General features: G+C 41.1%; 1 protein-coding gene across 1 annotated transcript; it reads right to left on the bottom strand.

Moving 5' to 3' along the window:
- Positions 1-639: 639 nt before the first annotated feature.
- Positions 640-20,638, bottom strand: LOC308589787 (interferon gamma receptor 2-like). Its single transcript, XM_081199209.1, has 7 exons — positions 18,605-20,638; positions 14,248-14,383; positions 12,133-12,305; positions 10,275-10,423; positions 9,349-9,493; positions 6,298-6,452; positions 640-2,831 (listed from the first exon to the last, which is right to left on the bottom strand). The coding sequence occupies exons 1-7, from the start codon at positions 18,672-18,674 to the stop codon at positions 2,673-2,675; spliced, it is 987 nt and encodes a 328-aa protein (XP_081055335.1). The 5' UTR covers positions 18,675-20,638; the 3' UTR covers positions 640-2,672.
- Between the last annotated feature and the right edge of the window lie 3,117 nt (positions 20,639-23,755).

The raw sequence follows: 23,755 nt of genomic DNA on the forward strand, positions 1-23,755 counted from the left end.
GCCAGTGTCCTTTGATAACAGCATATATGTCCAAATTAGTCTTCTGAAATTAATTAACCTGATGTCCTTGCTACTGTTCATTAATTTTTGTCTCAGCTTAGGATTCACAATTCAAGTAGGTATTTTATTCTATAAGTGCAACATCCCCCCCAATCTCTGAAGTATTTGCATTAAAGTGATTGAACATCAGTAGCATACTGCCCCAGCAGTCTCCAAAAAGAAGGTAGCTGCAACTATTCTTTTTTTTAAAAAAATATTTTTTTATTAAGTTTTCCATTTAACAATCCAATCATATCGCATTAATTATTCCAAATTATACCAATACATATCATAAAGTCCAAATATTTTGCCAAATTATATATTTTTGTTGGGGGTTCCCATGCTTCGAGTTCAGTAACTATTCTTCTTAAAGGAATTAATTTTTACAAAAGATTGAAAACCACAAGAAATCAGTCAGGATTACACAGTAATGTTTACACTACTTGAAGTGGACAGGAACTTGTTTGTAGGCTATGGCTGCTTCCTTCTCAGAAAGAATGCATTGGCACAAACCACTGAATATTTATATTACATTCAGGATTAACCTGCACTTCTATGTTATTTTCTTTTACTAAAGATTAAAAATGAAATGGAGGTGGCCTATTTCATTGTCATTTAATTTATTAATAACCCACATTTTCTTTTAGGTGAAGCCCAAAGTGGTAAATAGAAAACAGAACACAAAAATTGATGAGTCTAAAAACAAAAATAGCACATAATAAAAAAGTGAAAAGAATACAGTAACTCCATTAAATTAATAAGAATGTACACTAGTTTTACAGCTTGATCTGATAGCGATAAATACCCGTTACTAGCCGAAAAATAATGGGCTAATATGTATCTCAGACAAAAAATATTAAGAACCCTTTATACCTTGCAACTGAATTCCTGTATTCTGTACCTTCTTCCCAGTATTGTTTCTAGGGTTTTGTCACAATATGACAATTTTCTGCTTTTAAAATGGAGCTTGCAAGGCAATGGGCAAAACTAAAACAGATTCAAAAACACATTTAAAAATAAGGGCACACAATTCAAGCAAAATTTATCCACAATAACATGTAAAATGTGCAAGATTGCAAATGCATTTAGAAACAAACATTTTCATCTGTCACTAGAAAGTATAAAGTGAAGGCAGAAATCGCAGGTCCCCCTTTCTGAACATAATGCAGTCCCTGGAAATAGTTTGATAGGTGAGCATTCACATAACAAGTTGGCGATTCCTATAGGAAAATTTCTAAAGTGTCCTTGACCATGAGATTTTAACCCCTAAAAGCAAACACACACCCAAGAAAACCCTCTTAACCTTACTAAAAGTATCACTACAGTTCCTCAGCCAAACAGAAAGAGGCAAACAAGGAAATAATAAATGCTCTCTCCTTAGCTATTTGAATCTGTGCTGTGTAGTGAGGTTTGGGTACTAATTCCTCCTGTTCAGATAAGTGAATTTTCACACAGCAAGCATTCAGAAAGTGGGACCTCCGTGTAATTTAATTACTTGATAAAGCATCACACAACATAAGTGCTGCAAAATAAAGGTTCACCAGTTTAGATCTTGTTACAGTAAATGAAAGAATGCAGAGGAAAACCATTTCAGGTGGCCCCAGTGAAGAGCAAAAACCTGTAAGGCCCAGTGCTTTAGAAAAAGATCAAATAACTTCAGTGGATTTTTCCTCTGCGCTGTAGTCTGAGTAAGGGCCGACGTAGTCTGTACCAGCTGAAGTACTCAAACAATCTTCAAGGTCACCTTATTCCAGAATGGATACAGTAACCTAAGTGAGAGGATATTGCATGAATGATGGAAGCAAGTACCCAATCAGATGGAAGCAAGTACCCAATCAGCAAAGAGAGGGCTGGATTCAACTACTTGTTTCCATTGGTAGATGCCGGCACAAAGACTCGCAAGCAGCAGAACAAAGTTTTCCCTGCTCTCCTCCATCAAATCTACTCTGGAGGGTCAGGAGAACACCCAGAACACACAGCATGCAAGTGGAGGAAAGGGGAGATGGTTGTCAAGCAAGCAGAAACACTTGTGCTGGTGGAACAATCTCCTACCACTAACATGAATTCCACCCCAAAACTCCATTAGCCAAAGCCCATGGAAAGAGCTTATGTACATTAAGCAGCAAAGGGGAGTATCAATTGGCACCTCCAGATTGTCTTTCTGCTCTTTCAGCAACCAAGACAGGTAAAATTGCTAACCTCATTCCATCAATATAAATTATACAATTCAAATTCACTTTACTATTGCAGTCAATTGCTATAAATACTGCCACAGGCTTTTTAGAAACCACACACATACACACTCTGAGACTAAATCAGTGCACCCTTATGTGTTTGCAAGGTTGTTAAAAAGCCTGCGGCGGGTAGGGGGGACCCTTCACAGTAATTTGACAAGTGTTCAAATACATCCATAATCAAGGCACAGCATATGGCATGTCCTCTTAATGCTTTTACTGCTGGTTTCTAGTTCACAGTTTCACACATGGATAGTGTGTGTGTGTGTGTGTGTGTGTTTTGCAACTAACTGTTCTTAAACAGAGGGCATTAATACAATTTCTCTGTAGTGAAAGTCCACAAGTTGACGTTGAGGATTAGCATCAGTACATGAGAGTTGAAGGCACTTAATCATCTTGTCATCTATGTTCTTCCACTGTCAACTCTTGATTTTGATCAGTAAAATTGTCTGTCACAGTTTCTCTTTGTTCAGAGATTTCTGACACACTGTCCCAGTGGTCTTCTCCAGCACAGTTCTGAAATTCTTCAACCACAGTCATGTGAAGATTTTGTAAATCCTGGAAAAAAGCAGCATTAGATTGTTAGAATCTAATAATTCTATTCTGCTGGTTTAGTTCTGCCCTAATGTATATGGTTTGCTATTATAGCTGCCCACATACAGAAAGGCAAATTTCAGAACTCTTGCTTTCAGGCAAATTCTACTGAAGTCAATTTCATCTAATGTCATGTAAACACATCTTCATTTGGTTGGATTAATAAACCAAGAGAGTGACTTTTTTGGAGTTCAAACTTCAAATTAACTAGTAAGTTTCATGGCATGATATCTACTAATTCAACTTGGGTTTTGCAGCCTCTCCACTGTTCCAAATTCCAGCTGGTTTAGAATCATAGAGTTGGAAGAGACCACAAGGGCCATCGAGTCCAACCCCCCGCCAAGCAGGAAACACCATCAGAGCACTCCTGACATATGGTTGTCAAGCCTCTGCTTAAAGACCTCCAAGGAAGGAGACTCCACCACTCCTTGGCAGCAAATTTCACTGTCGAACAGCTCTTACTGTCAGCTCTTACTTTATTTTGCTGTTACGTAATATTTTGATAACTTCAAGGCTGGCATTTTCAATATCTATGAAAAGCATTTCTTCAAATATCTGAAAGTTATCTCACTACATCAAAACAAAATATTTACTATAAGACAGATTAATACAAATGCAAATATTCACTCACAATACTAAAGAGGTGGCTGCAGTGATAAAAAGCAAAATTTAGCGGTATAATTAAGTTGTAGCGCTTCAGATCATGGTATGTTCCAATGTTACTATTTCCCCTAATTCAGCAAGCTGCTAAATAAATATTAACATAAACCTATATCCATTCAGGTATCTCCAACTGGGCAAACAGTGGTATCCAAATGGCCAAATCAAGTGTCTGCAAATTTGCTCACTAAGGAGGTGCCACAGTGGAGATAGCCAAGACTCAGACATCCTAAGCTTAAATCTTGAAACTGCAGCAGGAGAAGTGAAGGGCACACCCACAATTCCAAGCTGTGGAAAAGGGTTGAAACTCATCCATTATCCCCATGCATTTTAGAGGTGACTGAACAGAAGATGGACAAGCCCCAGCCTTCACGAGCTTGAAGAGTTGGGGGAAGGTGCAGGGCTCAAAGGTGCTCTAAGCATTTTCAAGTACAAGAGCAGCAAAAATGCAGGGACTACAGAAAATGACCCTGTTTTTAAGAAGCACATGCAGACACTCTGCTAATCAGCTGCTTGGGTGGGGAGTAGAAGAGGTGGATTCATTCCTACCAAGCAGCTGATCAACAGAATTTCAGCTCTCTTGTTTTGTAAAAGGAGTAGCTTGTGCTGAAGCAGCCAGGAGTATTTAATACAAACAGGCAAAAGATGTAATGAGGTATCCAAAATGTAATTAAGGTAATTAAGATTTTCTCCTGCCAAGCACCCTCCACAAAAAATTCAATGTCCTCAAAAATCTGTAGGTTACATCTAATCCTATAATTTATTCAGGTTTTATATATGAGCTCCAATCCCTTCTCTAGTCATACTTCAGGCCTAAACCCATGCTGTGCTCCACTTGATACATTGCTCTTAGCCTCTTTCCCAGACCTAGACCTAGCCCCAAAGTATCAGCATCCTATATGCCTTGAGATATAAGTAAGGAACAACTCACTTGCCACTTCCAAGTCCTGGCTGAAAGCAGAAAATGCATTACAAACATATTGCCTCTTTCTCACTACTCTCAAGCTGCTTCCAGAAGGAAAATCAATTGATCTCTGCACTCTCCCCCATTTATTTTTTCATACCTAACATTCCCCACCTAATTTCCCAAAGAAACGCAAGGCAGCTATAAAATCAGATAACAGTATAAAAACAAAATAACCATAATCCCATCCCTGCCATGGGATCCACATCAGCCCTCTGGTCTCTCTCTAGGCCACACCCCTTCCTGGCTCAGCTCCGCACCGCACCCTCTTCAAGCACATAGTTGCAGTACTGGCAGCCGTTAATTGTGCGTGTGTTTAATATATACCTCTCCCGACTGATAAGCACCAGGAAGGCAGAAATAAGTTTGATCTATTCCTGAAACATTTTCGCTGGGTGTTAAACGAGCAAGCTTAAACCACCCTTAGGCTTCTTTTTCACTGAGCTGGTAAATCTATCTGGATTATGCTACCTTTATGCAACAAGTGGAGGCTCACATAATGGAGTGTTCTTCCATATATATATCAAAATGGACCTAATAATAATAATAATAATAATAATAATAATAATAATAATAATAATAATAATAATAATAATAATTTTATTTTTTATGTGTCACCCATCAGACTGGGTTGCCCCAGCCACTCTGGGCAGCTTCCAACAAAGTATTAAAACACAAAAAAACCTCAAACATTAAAATCCTCCCTGTACAGGGCTGCCTTCAGAGGTCTTCTAAAAATAGTAACAAGCTCATCTATGTCAATTCTATTCCACCCCAGACTACCTTCTCTCTTTGAGAAAAATTGATCAGACCATCTTTGTAACTTCAACATTGCACAACTGATGTTCATCAAGCCAACACTAATACTTCAGTTCTGGAAATCCTAGCCTTCAAAAAGCTACTGATGAAGTACATTATTTACTGGTAAAAAAAGAGAAACCACCAGGAATTTTGAACCAAGAGTTTTAAACCACTGTAACTCAGCAATTGTTCACATGGTTTCCCTGAAACACGGACAGCTTAACTTCATCAAGAAGGTTCTCCACAACAGACTAAATTATATCTTTTTTATAAGGGATATAGTCTTTTGCTTTATAATGGGTAACTCCTCAACTATACAGCACTTTCCATGGTTGTACAACAACTTGCAAAAGTGCCAAAGGGCACAGAATGCTAAATGACCACATACAGGAAAAGAAAGGAAATATGTGGGAGGAATGCAAAGGAATTGGGGGCTGGAATCCTGAACAGAAGCACTTCATACTACACTATTTTATTGGGGAGCCCAACCACCAACTTTCTAAACTCTATTACTGTAGGCTATCCACTTTATTTCAGCCTATTAATCTCTACAGCAACAGAAACCTACACAAGGAAAGACTTGAAGTGCTAAATAAACAAGAAATCTGAGATGTTCTGCTGGGCCAAACCCAAGAATTATATTCATAATTGCATTATATAGCTGGCTAACTTCTGAGGTCATTGAAAAACTACCCAGTGAAATGTTAACTGAAGTTTCCATCTAGTCAGGAAGGAACTGAGAAAGAGAAGTTGAATGATGTAGGTTGTGTGAAGAAATACTGGAACTGCTCAAACACTTAGTTGACTCTGACTAACCAAGGCTTTCCAGATATTGGGAGACAACAACTCCCATAATCCCTGACCACTAGCTATGCTTGCCGAGGCTGATGGGAGTTGGAGTCCAACATTTGGAGGGCCACAGGTTAGCCAGTCTGGCTCTAAACCTATGCCACTACAGATTAACCACACTGGTTTTAAAATCAGCGGAAATCCCAGTACACATACCTCTTTGAAGTGGGATGGAATTGTTAGAGGCGGCTTCCAAAGTGCTTTGATTACACTTCTATATTTCTGAATTAACATTATGCACCCAACTATTCCAATGAGTATAAACATTGCAAATCCAAATATCAGTACGACACGCAGAATTCTCGTTGACTCTGGAGGAAAAAACAATTATTACTAATTTTATCTCAAGAATTATAGATGAAACAATTTCTCAATCAGAATGTTCACAATATTGGGAAAACAGCACTGACCACAAAGGCAGCTTCTGTGAGGGAAATGAAATGTGAGTTTATCTAGATAAACTCCACAGAGACCCCAAACTGCATGCAGTACTTCCTGTCTGTGCTGTTGACAGAAAAAGGTGGGCTGGTGGGCAGAAAAGTCCATAGACAAGTTTGTTAAAGGCAAGTGGTGGTGGTGGTGGGGGGTAGTATACAGCAGAATAAGCAGAGAAAACCCCAATGGAAAAAAAACCTCTGGGGTGGGGGAGAAAACGAGGCGCAGTATACCAACAACAGGAGAACAGAAAGACGAGTGAGCTTTGGAGGTAGAGAACTACAAGGCTGGGAGCCAGGGGACTTTTTGATATGCATGGCAGAATTTCACATTCTCAGTTGAACTAAGCAGTCCCTAGTAGTTTATATTTGGAGAAAGGGAGCAATGAATGTTAGATCATGACATTTGTAACAAAAAAAATAACTGCTTCCTTCAGTTAGGGTTAGAACTAAGATTTACACCACTATCCTGAACACATTGCGCAGTGTCCAACTGAACATTTCCACTAGCGCAAGGAATTTGAAGTGTGCAGCGGAACTTCTCCGCCCTTGCCACTCCCTGTACAACCTCTACATCTGTCATGGACTCTAACTCTTCAGAGAATACTTAGAGGTAGCACTGGAAGAGGAGAGGAGAGGACAGGGAAGTTCAACTGCAAAGCTTCAAGTCCTTAGGCTAGTGTAATTGTTTAGTTGGATACTGCCCATTATATAGTCCATGTGTTGGTAACCTCAAGGTTGGATACTGTAACATTCTGTATGTTGGGCTGCCCTTGGGTCTGGTTTGGAAGCTCCAGCTGGTGCAGAATGCGACAGCCAGACTGCTGATGGAGGCCAAGAACATGTTTCACCGCTGTTAAAACAGCTGCACTCGCTGCCCATCTACTACCAAGCCAAGTTTAAGGTCCTTATATTAGGTACAAGGTACTTCAGGGACGGAACTCTTATATCCCAGCTTGATTATGGAGATCAACGGCAGGTGTGTCATTGATCATTCCTCAAATGGCTAAGGCCCACCTGTCAACAAAAAGAAACTGAACCTTTAGTGTCATCAACTCAGCCCTGTGGAATATTCTGCCAATAGAGATTCAGAAGGCACCTACTAAAACTTTTTAATGCCTTCAGAAAACTTTTCTATTTCACCAAAGATTTTTAAGAATACTGTACAATTTCCCACAATAGTTAATACATCTCTGGTTTTAATTATTACTACGTTTATGGTTTTCATTGCATGGTTTTCTGTATTATGGTAAACCACTTTGATATTTTTCTATGAGGTAGCGGGATATAAATATTTTTAGAAATGAAATAAATAGAAGACTATCAGCAAATTCAATAGAACATGTTGAAGCAATCACTGCTTCCAGCTTCATCCTGTGCATAACCAAAGAGTATTTCAGCATAGCAGTGTACAAAGGCTGAAAACCTAAAAACCAGTAAGGAAAGAGGGACCACCAATGCACAGAGTATAACGTACAAGCCACTTAGGACAGCAAGTCTGCTCTTGAAGCCTAGACATTTGTTAAAATGGAAGCACATCAATGAGTTATTTACTAATTAACAGCTACATTTAGTAGCACGTTTATACATTTGGGGAACACTATTCTCAAGCATAACATTGCAGACCTGCTGCACAGGTAAGGGAAGCAGGAACCTTGTTTTGCCTCATAGTCCATAGGAACCTATATTGCAACAGTCTCTTTGTGAAGCTTTAAGTAATATATAATCTGGTAGGAGCAGAAAAAATTAATATGTGAGATACTTTGAACAGCAGCATATTTTCTAGCCATCACATTTGGAAAGGGAGCAAAAAAGCAGATGTAGCAATTAGAAATACTTAGATTATTTTTTTACACATTTCCTATATAAGGAAGTAGAGAATGTGTGAAAACAGCATGAAGATAATCATGTCCAATAATTGCTAACATCTGTTTTGCTGAGTATACATGTGTTAGGAAGATGAAGATGACTGTAGGTTCTGGAGCAGGGATAGCTAACCCTCAAAACCTCAAGCAAATTATTTCTCACACACTGCAAAGATCCCACCAATTTGGGTGCTGGTTGTGGGGGGAGTTAAAATAGAGACAGCTCAGTGCTCTGATGAAGATGCAACTCGCCCCCTCCATGGTCATCAGCTTGATCATTTGATGAGGGGAGGGGAAGCAATAACCCCCTTTTGCACGGATCAGGCAGTCTGCGCCTGTGTATGTGTGGGGAAGCTACATCCACCAGTAGCATGCACCCACCACAGAACTGACCAAGAGTGGATATGACCCTTGAGACAAAAAAGCACTGTGTACATACAGCAACATAGATATGTTCCGTCTTCAAACATGGAAATCTGTTTCACACATTTTTTAAAATCTTACACAGAACGAGACAGCAGAAATGACCCTTAACACATTTCTCAACCCTGATCTCTTTACAAAATATTTGGCATACAGAATTTCCAATTCTGTAAAAAAAGAAAAGAAAGAAAATAAATCAGAAGTTTAATGAAAACATGCTCAGTGTGAACATTTTATTCCAAGTGCAGAGCCTAAGGCTTTCTGAAAACTCAGTGCTGCACACCTACAGCTATATTTATTGATTTTATATTTATTGCCAATGTAGCTGCTCAATGAAGTCATTTAGGTGCCCAAAACTCCTCCGTAATACATTAATTGAAACAATTTTAGCATTAGGAAATAAGTAGCCAAAGTGACCTCACATCTTAAGTCCACATCAGTTTCATGACACAGAAATAACTATTGCTTATGAAGAAAATACACACCAATTGTAGTTTCTTTGCACTTGATTTCACTTTTTTGGCATGTTAGGATTACATGTGGGATCGATGCTGTTACTTGAAAGCAATATACACTCCATTCCTTCAGATTCTTGAATGTTTCCCTCCTATTCTGGCTCAAAACTCTCAGCTGTGCAGATGGGAAGATGGAAAAAGTAAGCCGGTATTATATAGCAATAATAAACAAATTGACTTTACATCTATTTCATACAAGCTGCATAGTTTAGATCTTATTAGAATGTGGAGATATGTTTTAGTTTGCATGTACATTCCACAAGCCATTCTCCAAAATAGTTTTACTCTGATTCCACTAAAAACTAGACGAAAGTCACCAGGATTTCCTTGGACTGCTGAAACTTATGCTTCATAATATGTTAAAACCACCACAGAGATCTAATGCCATGTTTGACTATGTTGCAAAGTTGGCATTTCTTATCCCAAACTTTTACAGTGTAGCTGCTGCCCCCCCCCCCAAAAAAAACATGGTGATCAAATTTCTGCCCATCTCACCCAAGTGATTGTCATCTGTCCTTCACTAGCTGCTCAGATATTTTTGCACTTTAGAAATGATACAAACAATACGCAGATGATCAAAATGTACCTGAACATCTGCAGCAGAAATGAAGAAAATATAGGTGCATTCCAGAAGCCTTCCAAGTAAACAATAAAATTTGCAAAACACTATTTTCAGAAAATTCCTACTGAAATAGCCCATCCCATTCTTACTAGAATTGACTGATAGCAGGCTGAAATATCCCTTTAGATGTAGCTCTCTCTCTCCCTAAAGTGTGTACGTATTCACATTCAAATCCATACCCATCCCTATATCATAAATATATGCTATTAGTTTTTTTTAAGTCTTTCAACTTTTCTGGGAATTACTGGCTTGTTGAGCAAAGGCAAGTACTCACTTTTTCACTTGTTGATTCCTCCCAGTATTCAATTAAATATTCAAAATATTCAGTTTTATTTTCTGCATGCTCAAAGGGAGGCAGGAAGCTTATATGAATCATGGTACCTTCTGAGCTTACATTGATTGCTCTTGGAGGTCCTAAAATAGCTGAAATGGGTAAATGCAAACAAGTATAAGTTAAGTCACATTTTCTACTAATTGTGATAAAACATAATCCACTCTGAAGTCTCACATGGATTCTGGGATGGACTTGTGCTGGGTATACCAGCTACAGTGGAATCTCGGGTTAAGTACCGTCCCCTTTGTGAATCCTTCAGGATACACACACGGCAAACCTGGAAATAGCGGAAAGGTTTCCACCGTCCATGCATGTGCAGAAGCGGGCTACCGCCACGTGCACCTGTACAGGTCAGGCGCCTCTGGATATGAATGTTTAGGGGTATGAATGGACTCCTGGAACAAATTTAATTCATATCCAGAGGTACCACTGTAGTTCACTTCAATGATGGCAGCAGATCTGCATTCACAAGGAGTGCACAGCTGCAACATTTCTTGCTACTGTCATTTAAATAAGTGGAGCAGCCTTTGCAGGAGTGGAATATCTTGGTTTTCTCTGATACCTTTCAAGAAACCTCTGGAAGAAAATCTCATGAACCCTGGAGAAGTGATGATGGCAAAAGCAGTAGTGGGAGCAGAAATCAGATTGCCTATCCATGCACCCAAGAATTCACCTTCCTATAGAACAGAAGGGGAGAATTTGTTGCCCCTCAGATGTTGCTGAACTACAACTTCCATCAATCCTAGCAAGCATGGATAATGGGAGTTGCAGTTCCCCAACATCTGGAGGTGCAAAGGTTCCCTACACCTGCTGTAGAATTTGGTAGGGAATGTGATATGACAGGTATTCTTAAAACATCTGTACAAGTTAATCTTATTACATGTGTTGGGAATATTTCATTCTGGCAAATGATAAAAGTTCTCATTTGTTACTACCACTCCGCAACATCCGTGTAACACTGGCCTGGTTTATGTCATGCTAAACCAAACCATGACAGAGCACAAATGCAGAAGCATGTGGGAACCAGGAGCGGCGATCATGACTGCTTTGCTGCTGCTCCCTGGTTGTTCTGCTACTGTGCTGCACTAAGCAATGGCTTGCTTAGCATATCATCCAAACCAAGACTCCTGGTTAAGGTTTCCCAGATAAACCATAAGATATAAACCACAGGACAAACCTTGGTTTCAGCTCATGGCTACTCTGAAGAAAACTAAAGCACAATCCTGGTTTCAGAGAACATACTGAGTGGTATTCAGTTTAGACCAATTGAAATTAATGGGCCCAAGTTACATCATGTTCAATGTGTATACTCTGAGTAAAACAAAGTTGACCACTTCACACTAAGCCACACCATGGCTCACAGCAGTACCAAGGAGGAGCACAATAGGTGTGTTCTCCTCTCCAGGAGTCCACACAATTGCACTAAACCAAAGCTTTGCATGGTGTGTGAACCAGGCCGTTGTCTGCATTCTTTCTTGCACTGAGAAAGGGAATCGGACAACACAGTTGTACAAGCAAAAAATGACAGAAGGCAACCCTAATCTAGTAGGGCTATTGTAGCACCAGCAAGGTTATGATGACTGAAATATAAGATGTTCATAAACACATTTCTCAAGGAGTAGCAACATTTTGTTTTTTCTGCATCAGACTAAAGTCTTGTGGCATTTTAAATACTTTAAGATGCCATGATACCCGTGGCTGTTATTTTTTTCCCAGAATATCATTTTGTGGAAGAGAAATATTTCTCCCCCAGAGGTACTGAATAAAATACAGTAGATGAAAATATAAAGAAACATACTGTCTTCCCGTGCTCGAAAGGGCTTAGTTTCGGTCCAGGCAGATTTTAATTCCCCTTGTTCAGCCCTAACATGTAAAATGATGCAGTCATGATTCCTCTCATGATTGAAATTACATTCAGGTTTTGTAATATCTTTGCAATTCACTTTCTTCCATACTTTTTCTTCTGATGCTCTGCAAAAAAATACAAAGAACACACCATTATTTGAACTTATTGTTGCATTTGTGTATGATCAATTTAAAACTTCCTTTGAAATATCTAGTTGAATCTTGAAATACCAGTTTATACATTCTACATTAGTGGTAAAGAAATATCTTGCTCCTTGGCGATGCACAAGTGTTGAAAAACCAAACAACGCTAAGGCAATAGCTATGACAGGGCTCACAAAGCCACCCTGTGCCCTGTAGTTCCATAAAGTCACACAGTATAAGACATCTCTGCCTCAAAATGAAAAGGGGTTACATTACCATACATGAATCAGTTATGCATAGTGACAGAAAAAATTGCCCATTTTGAGAAAAAGAACTGTCCATAATATGGCTTCATGTGATCTTACCATGAAAGGTGAACAGAGAAGCCACACTTCTTTCCCTGTCCTCTTATCTCCCATTTACATCAAGTACCACTTTACAGGTACAAATAAGGGCTATTTTAGTTTAACACCTGCCACTTCCCCAGACAAGCAGCCAGGTAAGTATAAACATGACTGAAACCTCAATCTGGAACTTTTACTGGAAGTAAGCCTCTTTAAAATTCACTGGGAACTATTTCTAAATGTTTGAAACAACAATGCCAAATTCAAATTTGATTAACTGTTACTTACAACTATGTACCGTATTTTTCCATGTATAAGATGCCCCCTATTTTTTTGAGCCCAAAATTAAGAAATAAATATTTTTAAGTATTCCGTGTATAAGACAACCCCCAATTTTAAACTTTAAAAATTTGGGAAGAATATACACAGAAAAATACAGTGATTACCCATTCTCAAGAGCAACCACCCTAACATGCAGTCCAGTCCTATACCCAGAAGTCCCTCTTTGTTCAACAGCACTTACTCCCAAGAATGGACTGGATTCAAGCTTCAGTTAAGCAATCAATTTACAACAAGGTTTTACAACAGGCATGTGCCATCTTAATACATAGTACATTTCGTGTGTTAAAAATCTTCACATGATTACAGTGGTACCCCGGGTTAAGAACTTAATTCGTTCCAGAGGTCTGTGCTTAACCTGAAACTGTTCTTAGCCTGAAGCACCACTTTAGCTAATGGGGTCTCCTGCTGCTGTCACGCCGTGGCCGCGTGATTTCTGTTCTCATCCTGAAGCAAAGTTCTTAACCCGAGGTACCTATTTCTGGGTTAGCGGAGTCTGTAACCTGAAGTGCCTGTAACCTGAAGCGCCTGTAACCCGAGGTACAACTGTAGTCAGAAAGAAGAAATGAGGAGTTCAATGGGGCTTATCTTATTGAGTAATTCTATACATAACCACTCAAGAGCAAGAACATTCTTGTTCAGACAAGCCTACCCAGAAGCTTAGAAAGTTGGGGTAATTTTAATCTGTTTTATTATTTTAACTTTTGTATATTTTAAAGTAGGATAGAAATTTTCCTTGATTTTAGTGTTTTATCTTTTGTAAACCACTTTACAAGTTTTTTGTAAAGTTGTTGGGTTTTTTACAATCAAGAGGTGTATAAATTTTATGAAATAAACTTTTATGAAATAAATAAATACAATGAAACTCTACTTGGCAGCAAGTACTATGGTTTCCAGTGGAATCTCTTTGCAAAGCCTGAAACAGAAGCACAATTCAATTCAAACTGCATTAGGAAAATCAGAGCAGAAGGGGACAACTAGGACTAAAATAAAGTACAAATTATGACTTGTCTTAGGATATGAACTTTTAATTTAAAGAACACTTGCACATTTCCATTTCTTTAATTCAACCACCACTCTAATTTCCATTATTTCCAACACAATTTGCTAAAATAAACATCAGTAAATATGTTTAAACAGTAAAACCCAATTTTGTATACAAATATATACAGATCTTACAAAAGCAAACACTATATACCATAGAATGCAATTTTGGAGGTATACAAGAACCATTTACTTACATGCGTGTTTTAAACCTCCATTCAACACTATAAGTCACTGAACCATTGATCGTTGTAACTGGAGACCATTTCAATACATTATCGAAATTATATGACTGAATTGTCACATTCTCTGGCGCAGATAAGGAGAAAGATTCTACAAAGACATTAACAACAGAGTATTAATACACATTAACAAAAATACAAGTTTAATGTAGATTCCTCCAAAATTCAGGGCAAATAAAAATACTAATAGTGGCAGTAGTGAGTTGGGCCCTGATGCTGGTGCAGGTAGAATATGAATAGGTATAATCATAGCTAAGCTAAACTGCAAGTGACCATGACAATGGAATTTGGTGTGGCACACAATAAATTTTGGCCTGGACCTTTATGGACAGACCATCTAGTTTAAGTACTGCACAGAGGCAGCATACAGGTTCACTTCCCTTTTGGTCAGGCATTATTGGTTCAAAATGTTCAAATTACCATACAATCTTACATCTAAGGGATGAAGAACCTGTAGATGAAGAATCCAAAGGTTGCTGGACTCCAACTCCCATCATCCCTGAACATTTGCCATACTGGCAGGGATGATAGGGTCAGAGTCAAACAACATCTTGAGAGCCTCCGGTTCCAAATCCCAGTCTAGATTATCAGGGTAGCATATGCGGGGTTTCCTCACAGGAACTGACCAAACCCAGTTTTAACTTCAGAGATGGAACTCTAGAAGGCTTCTTCTGATTCAGAAGGTGAGAAGTCATTAATTTAACACTGCAGTAACTAGTTAATTTATATTTGCACATAATTTCTCTTCTCTGAATTGAAATGGGGAAATGAACACACCAGAGCTTGGTCACTAGTCTTTGTTATAGGTAAAGGTAAAGGTACCCCTGCCCGAACGGGCCAGTCTTGACAGACTCTGGGGTTTGTGCGCCCATCTCACTCTATAGGCCATGGGCCAGCGCTGTCCGGAGACACTTCCGGGTCACGTGGCCAGCGTGACAAAGCTGCATCTGGCGAGCCAGCGCAGCACACGGAACGCCGTTTACCTTCCTGCTGGTAAGCGGTACCTATTTATCTACTTGCACCCAGGGGTGCTTTCGAACTGCTAGGTTGGCAGGCGCTGGGACCGAGCAGCGGGAGCGCACCCCGCCGCGGGGATTCGAACCGCCGACCTTTCGATCGGCAAGCCCTAGGCGCTGAGGCTTTTACCCGCAGCGCCACCCGCGTCCCAGTCTTTGTTATACTGCCAAACAAATAAGAGAGAATACTTGCTAGTACAAGGGAGTACCCCTATTTTTTGTCTTCTATTGCTATAAAACCTAAAAAGATACACCAGAGACAAAAATGAAATAAAAAGGGTGTTGCAGTCAGAAATTCCAAACAATTTTCAGTGCATAAGTAGTCACACAGTAAGGGGAGGGGAGTTGGTGAATGCCACAGTGTCTTAAGAGACTTACTGCTTTTGGTTTTCACCCGGCTACAATATTTCAGAGCTACAGACAACACTTTCAGAAATAACAGGGAAACAGAAAAGTGACAAAGCATTTTAGCAAACAAAACTAAAAAGGAAGGTGAAACAAATTCACTAGATCCAATTTTTCATCTATCAGTTCTGAAAAGGAAGGGGCCCATGGTACCCTAAATCTAATTTATAATGGCTTGATTTTTTATAAATGCTCAATACACTGCTTGCTTCATCAGATTGGTTATAAGAAAATAATGTTGAAATAACTAATTCAAGTAGTCTGGATCACCTGGTCCAGTTTAAAAGCTAGGTGCATAGTTTATGAAGAACATCCATCCCACCATTCTATTAACTGAACAGCAACTGAAGTAGTTCCAGATTTGTGGTGGGAATTCCTGTGTGTCATCCAAGTAGCTTGGGGGCAATCATTCTTAGCAAAATTAATTGCAAAAAAATCAGCTTGTATTAACATAACCAAAGCGGCTTTCCTCCCTCACTCCTAATCCCCTTCAAAAGGAAAACATCACAATACCCTTCTATTAGACAAATCAGTAAGTAAACTAGTCTACCCAAAAGAGGGTGGAATGGGACATTTCTTCTTTCTGATTATTATTCTTTCATACCCCTCCAAAAGAATCTCTCCAGACGGGGTGATTGTGCAGCAAAATGGTTAATGTGCTTCAGTGTGGGCCAGTGTGAAGTGATGAAAACTGGGGCAAAAATTTCACCTAAAGAGGTCTAAACTGGTGATGTCTGACAAGGAACAAGTTCTTGTGGTGAGAGTGGATGCCTCAATGAAGATGTTGACAGTGTGTGACTGCTGTGAAAAAGGCAAACAACATACTAGAGATTTAGAAAAGTGAGTGGAAATAGAATTGCCAATAGCATAATACAATTATATAAATCTATATAAGTCTGTACAATTCTGATCGCCTCAACTCAAAATAATATAGAGCTGAAAAGGATTCAGAAAAATGCAACCAACAATATCAGTAATTTATCTATATGATATTGTTTGAAGATAATAAATTATTGTGTGGGTCTAGCTGTTACTGTATTTGTGATGACTATAAAGTCTACATTTTCTAATTAGTAAAATATTTTTGTTGCAGTATATTGCAAACATGGCCATGTCCTCTTATCTCATGCTCAAGTGTACGCCTTTCAAAGTTTGCAGGCACTGAAGAAGGCTATGCAGTTGAAATGCTTCTGGCATATGTGTGTGTTAGAAGACCGTTGTCTTATATAATCTGCATGGCTTTTTCAATTTACTAAAATATCATATTTTAGTATATCGTACGTTTATTGAACAGCTGGCTATTAGTTTGTCCATACAAATTTAATTTCAAGTGGCTCTTTAAGTTGTAGATTGCATTTTAATTACTGACTACATTGTCTTTTTGTTTGCATGTAGTAGTATTGATCAGGAAACACCTACTCTGATTTGTATCTGTTTAAAAGATTGGGCAAATTCATGAAAGATAAGGCCATCAATGGCTGCTAGCCACTGTTCTACTTCCACGGGTAGAGGCAGTATGCCTCTGGAGACCAGTTGCTGGGAAGGGTGCTCTTACTCTCACGTTTTGCTTGCAGGCTTTCCATAGACCCCCGAAGAACAGGGTGCTGCACTAGGTGGGCATCTGGTCTTGTCCAGCAGGACTCTTAGGAATCCTACAAGAATTCTACAACTCCAAAATCCAGAGCTCAATCCACTGGCCTAGAAACCCCTGCTCCATACCAGGCCACTGTATGCCACACAATCCTAATCAACACTGTTTTCATCTTGGCAATCATACACAATACCCCAGAATCACATCAGTATGCAGCAGCAGAATACAGTGGTACCTCAGGTTAAGTACTTAATTCGTTCCGGAGGTCCGTTCTTAACCTGAAACTGTTCTTAACCTGAAGCACCACTTTAGCTAATGGGGCCTCCTGCTGCTGCCGCGCCGCCGGAGCACGATTTCTGTTCTCATCCTGAAGCAAAGTTCTTAACCTGAAGCACTATTTCTGGGTTAGCGGAGTCTGTAACCTGAAGCATCTGTAACCCGAGGTACCACTGTACTATCAACAGCAGCAAAGCCCCCCCCCTATTTTGCACCCTCAATTGTTATAGCCTTGTGCATACACCTCCCACTCCCACATATCAGACATGCAAAAGTGCATCCTTAAGTGCGCAAGGGAAATTCTAGTCACAACATCTCCAGGGATGAGTCCTGGGAACCATTTCCAAGGACACGGCTCCAACGTCAAGCCTAAGACATGCGAGCCTTCTGAGCATACTGAGAGCACAAGTTCTTCCACACTAGATTGACCACACTTGGAGCCCCCCTTGTGCTTTTAACAACGGTACAGAAAAGTACAGCAGGCGCGGGGGTTTTCCACGACTGTACTGTATCTCTATGCCAGGGAAATCCTACCAAAACACCCGAAACACCAAGGAACCCTTCCGGGTGGAAGAGACAGCAACTCAAATCTGAAGGACCGTAAGAAGAGCATCCTGTTCTCACAGGGACCAACTAGATGCCTGTGGGAAACCAGGATTTGGGCACAAGAGCCCGCTCCCCTCCTGCGGTTTCCAGCAACTAGTATTCAGAAGCACGTAGAGGCAAAGCACAGCCGTCAACTTCACGAGAATGTGTTTAGTCCTCTTTTTTAAAAAGCCCTCCAAGTTCGCGGCCACCACCGCCTCCTGGGGAAGCGAGTTCCTTAGTGAACAAAACCCACCCACCTCTTACCGGGGAAGGAAGCTAGAGGAGGAAGAGGGGGGCGCGGGGAGACGGGGGTCTTTTTTCCACTCCGCCTTAATAAAAATAAAAACTAAGCCGTCACTGGCCCTGCGAGTTACCTTTGCCCCTCTCCCCCCCCCCCGCGCTCGTTTCGCCCTTCTCGGCGGCGGACGGGTCTCACCTGGGGCGGCCACGCCGAGCAGCGGCCTCGCTAGGCAAAGGAGCACCCACAGGGCGCCCAGGGGCTGCATAGCAGCAGCTGAGCTCCGGCCTCGCCTGGAGTCTCGCTCTCTCGCTCTCTCTCTCTCAGGCGCCCCCTGACTGGGGGAAGAGCCCCGCTCTCGCCTCACCCGCCATTCACGCTCTCGCCTCCTCTGACGAGACGCTGACGCCGTCCCGCCCTTTCGCCTTCTGCTTGGCCTGCACGCCTCCCAGCGAAGGCCGGCCTCTTCCCGGACTTGCCTCGGAGTTTGGGGCGGGCCGCCGCCGCGGGGCCTGCTCCCTCGCACGCGAAACAAGCTGCACGCCCTCAGAAGGAGGAAGAAGAGGAGCCGGCCGCGGCCTGGACGTAGTAGCAGCGCCGGCCTCCGCGTTTGCTATTAGGCTGGGGGTCTCGGGCAGAACCATAAAGGGGAGGGAAACAGCCCTTGGGGGGGGGCCCGCTGGCTCTCCGCTCTGAACTAGATTGGGACAGGCAGGCAGCTCTTCCAAGGGGACGAGGCCTTTAAATACAGAACCCGTCTCTGAAAAGTAGCGCACATTGCCTTTTGGTCAGCTGCTTTGAATGATGGTTCTGTAAACAGAAAAGTAGGCTATAAATGCAGGGGCAACAGGGTCAGAGGTCACTTGCCTGGTGGCTCAATTACTTCTTGGAGCCACAGCATTTTGGGAATTGCTACTGCCACTGCCAGCAGTGGAAAAGGTGCCCCCTGGAAGGTTTGAAGCCCCTGGAGTGGGGGGGGGGCAGAAGACGAAAGGGATCGAGGAGGAGGAAGTTGGGTCTCACCAAAGGAGACACACACACCCCAGCAGTAAAAGTTGCTATGAGCACAGGAATTCAGTGATACCAAGGTCCGTCTGGCAGGGAAAGTTATATGACACATCCCTGCATTGTAGGGGGATGGTCTAGATGACCCTTGGAGTCATATATCGAGTCATGCCATGCTTTATGATTTCTGTGTACACATAAAACCATGACATGACTCACAAAAAATGGGACACTAGAGGGGTAAAAGTCCTAAACAGTCTACAGGTGGATGCCAGCAACCACCATACAGTGTAAAAATTATATTGTTCTTTTCTCTCTCCCCGCCACTTTCAGTTTTTGCAACAACTTTTAACGTTATGGCTGTTTGCCGGATTATATCAATGATCAATATTCATTAATTGCAAGGTTTTCCAAGTTCTGGCTATTACCATTCTAGCTGCTGTTCATAAATGTGCTTTTAATTTCTGACTTCCTAATTGGCCCATATCTGAAGTATGTAAATTAAGTAAGGGTGAAGCCAGGGATGATTCAGATGTAATAGACATAGAACTGGCATCGTGCCCCGAATCTCTTGATGACTGCTCCCAGTAGCTTCATATTTTAGCATAAGGGGGGTAAAACTGTGGTCCACGGCATCTCACAGCACAACTACCAGAGGGGCCGAAACATACGATAATCTGCCAACACTATTCAGTAAACCACAGTACCACCAACTTCCAATTCTCTTTTTCCAGTTTATTAATATTACATTTAAAAACATTAACATTTCATTTCCTTCAACAGCCCCTCTGGCCCCTGTCTGCCAGAGGAGGGAGAAGACACTTCTTGACTTGGTAGCAGGCCAGCCAGGCAGGAGGACTAGGGGGAGTATGTGTGCATGCAGACATGTGAAGCATGGCGCTAGAAGTCCCAGCAGCAGCCCCGGGATCTTTCCCTTAGTCCATCTGTTCTGCTCCCTCCTTCCCATTGTTTCTTTTCTTCCTACCAGAGGCAGAGATGACCAACAACTTGGGTGAATTCAAAAGAGGCTTAGAAAAATTCATGGGGAAAAAGGCTATCAGTGGCTACTAACCATGATGGCTGGAAACTGCAGGAAGGGCAACTGCTGTTGTGTGCAGGTCCTGATTGTGTGCTTCTCACAGGCATCTGGTTGGCTATACTGGGAACAGGATGCTGGACTGGATATTTTGGATTAATATTCTGTTGGGAGCCGCCCAGAGTGGCTGGGGAAACCCAGCCAGATGGGCAGGGTATAAATAAAAAATAAATATATTATTATTATAAAAGTCTCATGTTCAATCCTTGGTATTTCCATGTAGGGCTGGGTCATCATGATTCAGAGGTCACACTCTTGTTCCCTACCCTCTAGCAATACCTGCGACTATGAAGAAACTCGGAGAACTTTCTCATATCTTTAGTTCACTGCATGAGTCAAATCATTTGGAGACTAGAGAAAGTGAAAGTGGGAATAAAAAAGGCAAAATGAATTCAGTATGTTTTCACTTTATTCTGCAACCACATATGTGGTGTGCATTTTACACAACACAAGCAACATGTGGTTGCTGTGAGAAACCCTTGCATTAGCTCCAACTTTGGTGCTCCAGCTGTTGCGAAACCCAACTTACATCAGCCCCAGCAAGCATGGCCAAGAGTTGTAGTTAAGTAGCACCTGAAAGGACAAAGCTTCCTCACACCTGCACTAGCTGGTTCTAAATTCCTGGAGACGCTTCCAATAGCTTCCAGATGCCAGATGCAGTAAAGAAAGCAGTCGTGGCAAGAGCAACTGCTTGTGTGGCCCCTCATTGCATTTCATACCTTCTTTCCTCAGTCTGTTCAGTGACCTGCATAGGCCACTGACATGCTCTCCCACCTCATTATTTGTAGAAGGGGGACTGGCAGTTACCTGTGCATCTCTATTTAAAACCGAGCATGGAGTTGGATGTGGAAGATGGCCAACCAAGTTAGAGCCATCTTCAAGCACCCCACAGCTGTTGCAGAGACTGTCATCAAAAATGGGGGGGGGGTCTCTGCCAGAGGGGGGTGAGCCTGGAGAGGTGAGCCCAGCAGAGGAACCTATGTCTCTTGGACACAGAACATTCAGGAGTGAGCAGAAGATGGACCTTGCAAATTATCATTTTATGATATTGAAACGGAGGTTTACTTGAGAGGATAGGAACTGAAAGGAGGAGTCCTGTCTCTTGCCCCCATCCTCTTTCATTTCAACTGTTCAACCCATCCTGATCCCAGCTTCTGTTTCAAGGTTTTCCATTCACTTTCCCTTTTTGTGTCATTGTAACACATATTCTACAAGACAGCCCGGTTTTGTCTACTCGGTGTAGGTTTTTCATATTTGTATTCCACTGTAACGCTTTAGTTATTGCCCTAGTGCAAGGCGATGGTTATGGTCACGTTGACATGGATGTGCTCATGCTTTGTGTAACTTTTTCCTATGTATATCACCCTATGTGCAATGTCAGATTCTGCCACAATGCATTTGTCCATCCTGAGGAGCTAAAAATCTACGTAGTTTTGCTGTGCTACAAGATCATCACTCTTACTGCTGGCAGTTTCAGGCTACATATACAGTAGAAACCTGTGAGAACGCTTTTCTGGGATTGTTAAGCCCCAGACTACAAGCAGGGCAGGATGTGTTTGCTTCTCCAAACTAGCCTAGAGAATGGTTCTAGGGTAGCTTTTTCCTGGGACTTGTGGCATATAGTTCCTGAGAAGTTGCATTCTATGTTCATACTATAGGTATAGACCGGGGGTGGGGAACCCCTCTCAGCCCAAATGCTACATTCTCTTTTAGACAACCTTCTAGAGGCATTGGCCAGTGGTGCACCAGGTGAGGACCAAAAGTGGATGGGACAGGTGTAAACATACTCGCACATCCCTCTCTATTCTCCATCCAGGCAAACAAGAAGCATAATCAGCGTTCCAGGATACATTCTAGCCAGGTATGCACACTCAAGGAGGTGGCAAAACAGGACTGGTGAAGAAGTGGGGTGGCCTGGGGAGGGTCCCAACCACCAAATAAAGAGAGGCCTGCAGGGCTGCAGTTGGCCCCTGAAAAGCCTCATTTCCTGGTACAGGCTGATTTTAAATTTAAACTATGAGAGATTGTGTCACATATGTTGATCAAGTTACAACGGCCGGGTTGCCTGGAACAAAGATCAGAACAGAATTGGTTGTACCTGGCATTATTTCTTTATTTATCAACACAAATTTCCTTATAAATAAAACTCTTACAAAGTTGACATCTTAAGTGCCGTAATAGAAAAGTGTAACAGGATAAAAATTGTAACAGGATAAAAATTCCACTAGGGTAAAAAAACAAAACACAGAGTCTTAATATGTTATATTTATAGATTTTAACAGTACATCTTTATATTTCTTTATCCTCACAATCAGATACAATTGCTCACTGAACTTAAGGACACTGCAGAGGAGTCCCACTCCACATCTAAATGCAATACAATGTCCACAAAGTACCAATACATGGAAACATAAAAAATAATCAGTTATGTGTGCAGAGGAATAGCACTGATTGTTGCTTGTCATAACAGCATCTATGGATAGGTGAGACTATGAGTCATGCATCATGTGGGTTTAGTTATTACAGCAAGTTGGTTTCAAATCTGATGTATTTCCTGTTTTAAGTCCTGAGATAACTATAAACCCAACAAGTAAGAAAGACACAGGGTGGGGGTGGGGATACAGCACAGTGTTACAAATGCCTTCTCAGACTCAAGTCCCATTGAGTTCAATACGAGGAAGTATGAATAAATATTTTTTGCTATGATGGAGTAGATTAAATAAAGACTAGATCAGGATACAAATCAGGATTGAAGGACTTCACACTTTGTAACTTTAAAAGGCACTACATATCAGCATCTTTAGGATTAAATTAAGCATGGGAAACTTGGTTTAGGCATTATAGTTTCTTGGTCGATAGTGCAACCCTAGTAACACAACAGAAATAAAATCCTGTTGACATACATGCCAGAACACAAGTGAGCCCTTTACACTATGGTTGTCTGAGAATTCCACCAGAAACAGAAGTGGAAGCAGATATTGCTGCAAGTTGCATGTTTGTTGGTCAGTAACAGAAATGTGAATATGAGTTATGTTTGCTATTGTTCTTTTCTTAATCTGCAAACATTATGTAAATAATTATGTTATTTTCTGAATTGTTTTTGACCTTTTCCTTTCACTGAAATTGATTACATAATCAATTACCTAATTAATTACATTAGTTTTGGCCATAGTGGTTAGCGAGATGAAGATAGGTTTTAGCGAAAGCTGAAATGTAGCAGAATGGGAAAAGCATTTATTTCAATGAAC

Source organism: Podarcis bocagei (genome assembly GCF_964188305.1).
Source record: "Podarcis bocagei genome assembly, chromosome: 6".
Lineage (NCBI taxonomy): Eukaryota > Metazoa > Chordata > Lepidosauria > Squamata > Lacertidae > Podarcis > Podarcis bocagei.

Coding starts and splice junctions, on each gene's coding strand:
- LOC308589787 (XM_081199209.1), bottom strand. CDS start 18,674: ATGCAGCCCCTGGGCGCCCTGTGGGTGCTCCTTTGCCTAGCGAGGCCG. Junction 10,424..12,132: donor CTTTCGAGCACGGGAAGACA/GTATGTTTCTTT, acceptor TACCCATTTCAG/CTATTTTAGGACCTCCAAGA. Junction 6,453..9,348: donor GTGCAAAGAAACTACAATTG/GTGTGTATTTTC, acceptor TTTTTCCTCCAG/AGTCAACGAGAATTCTGCGT.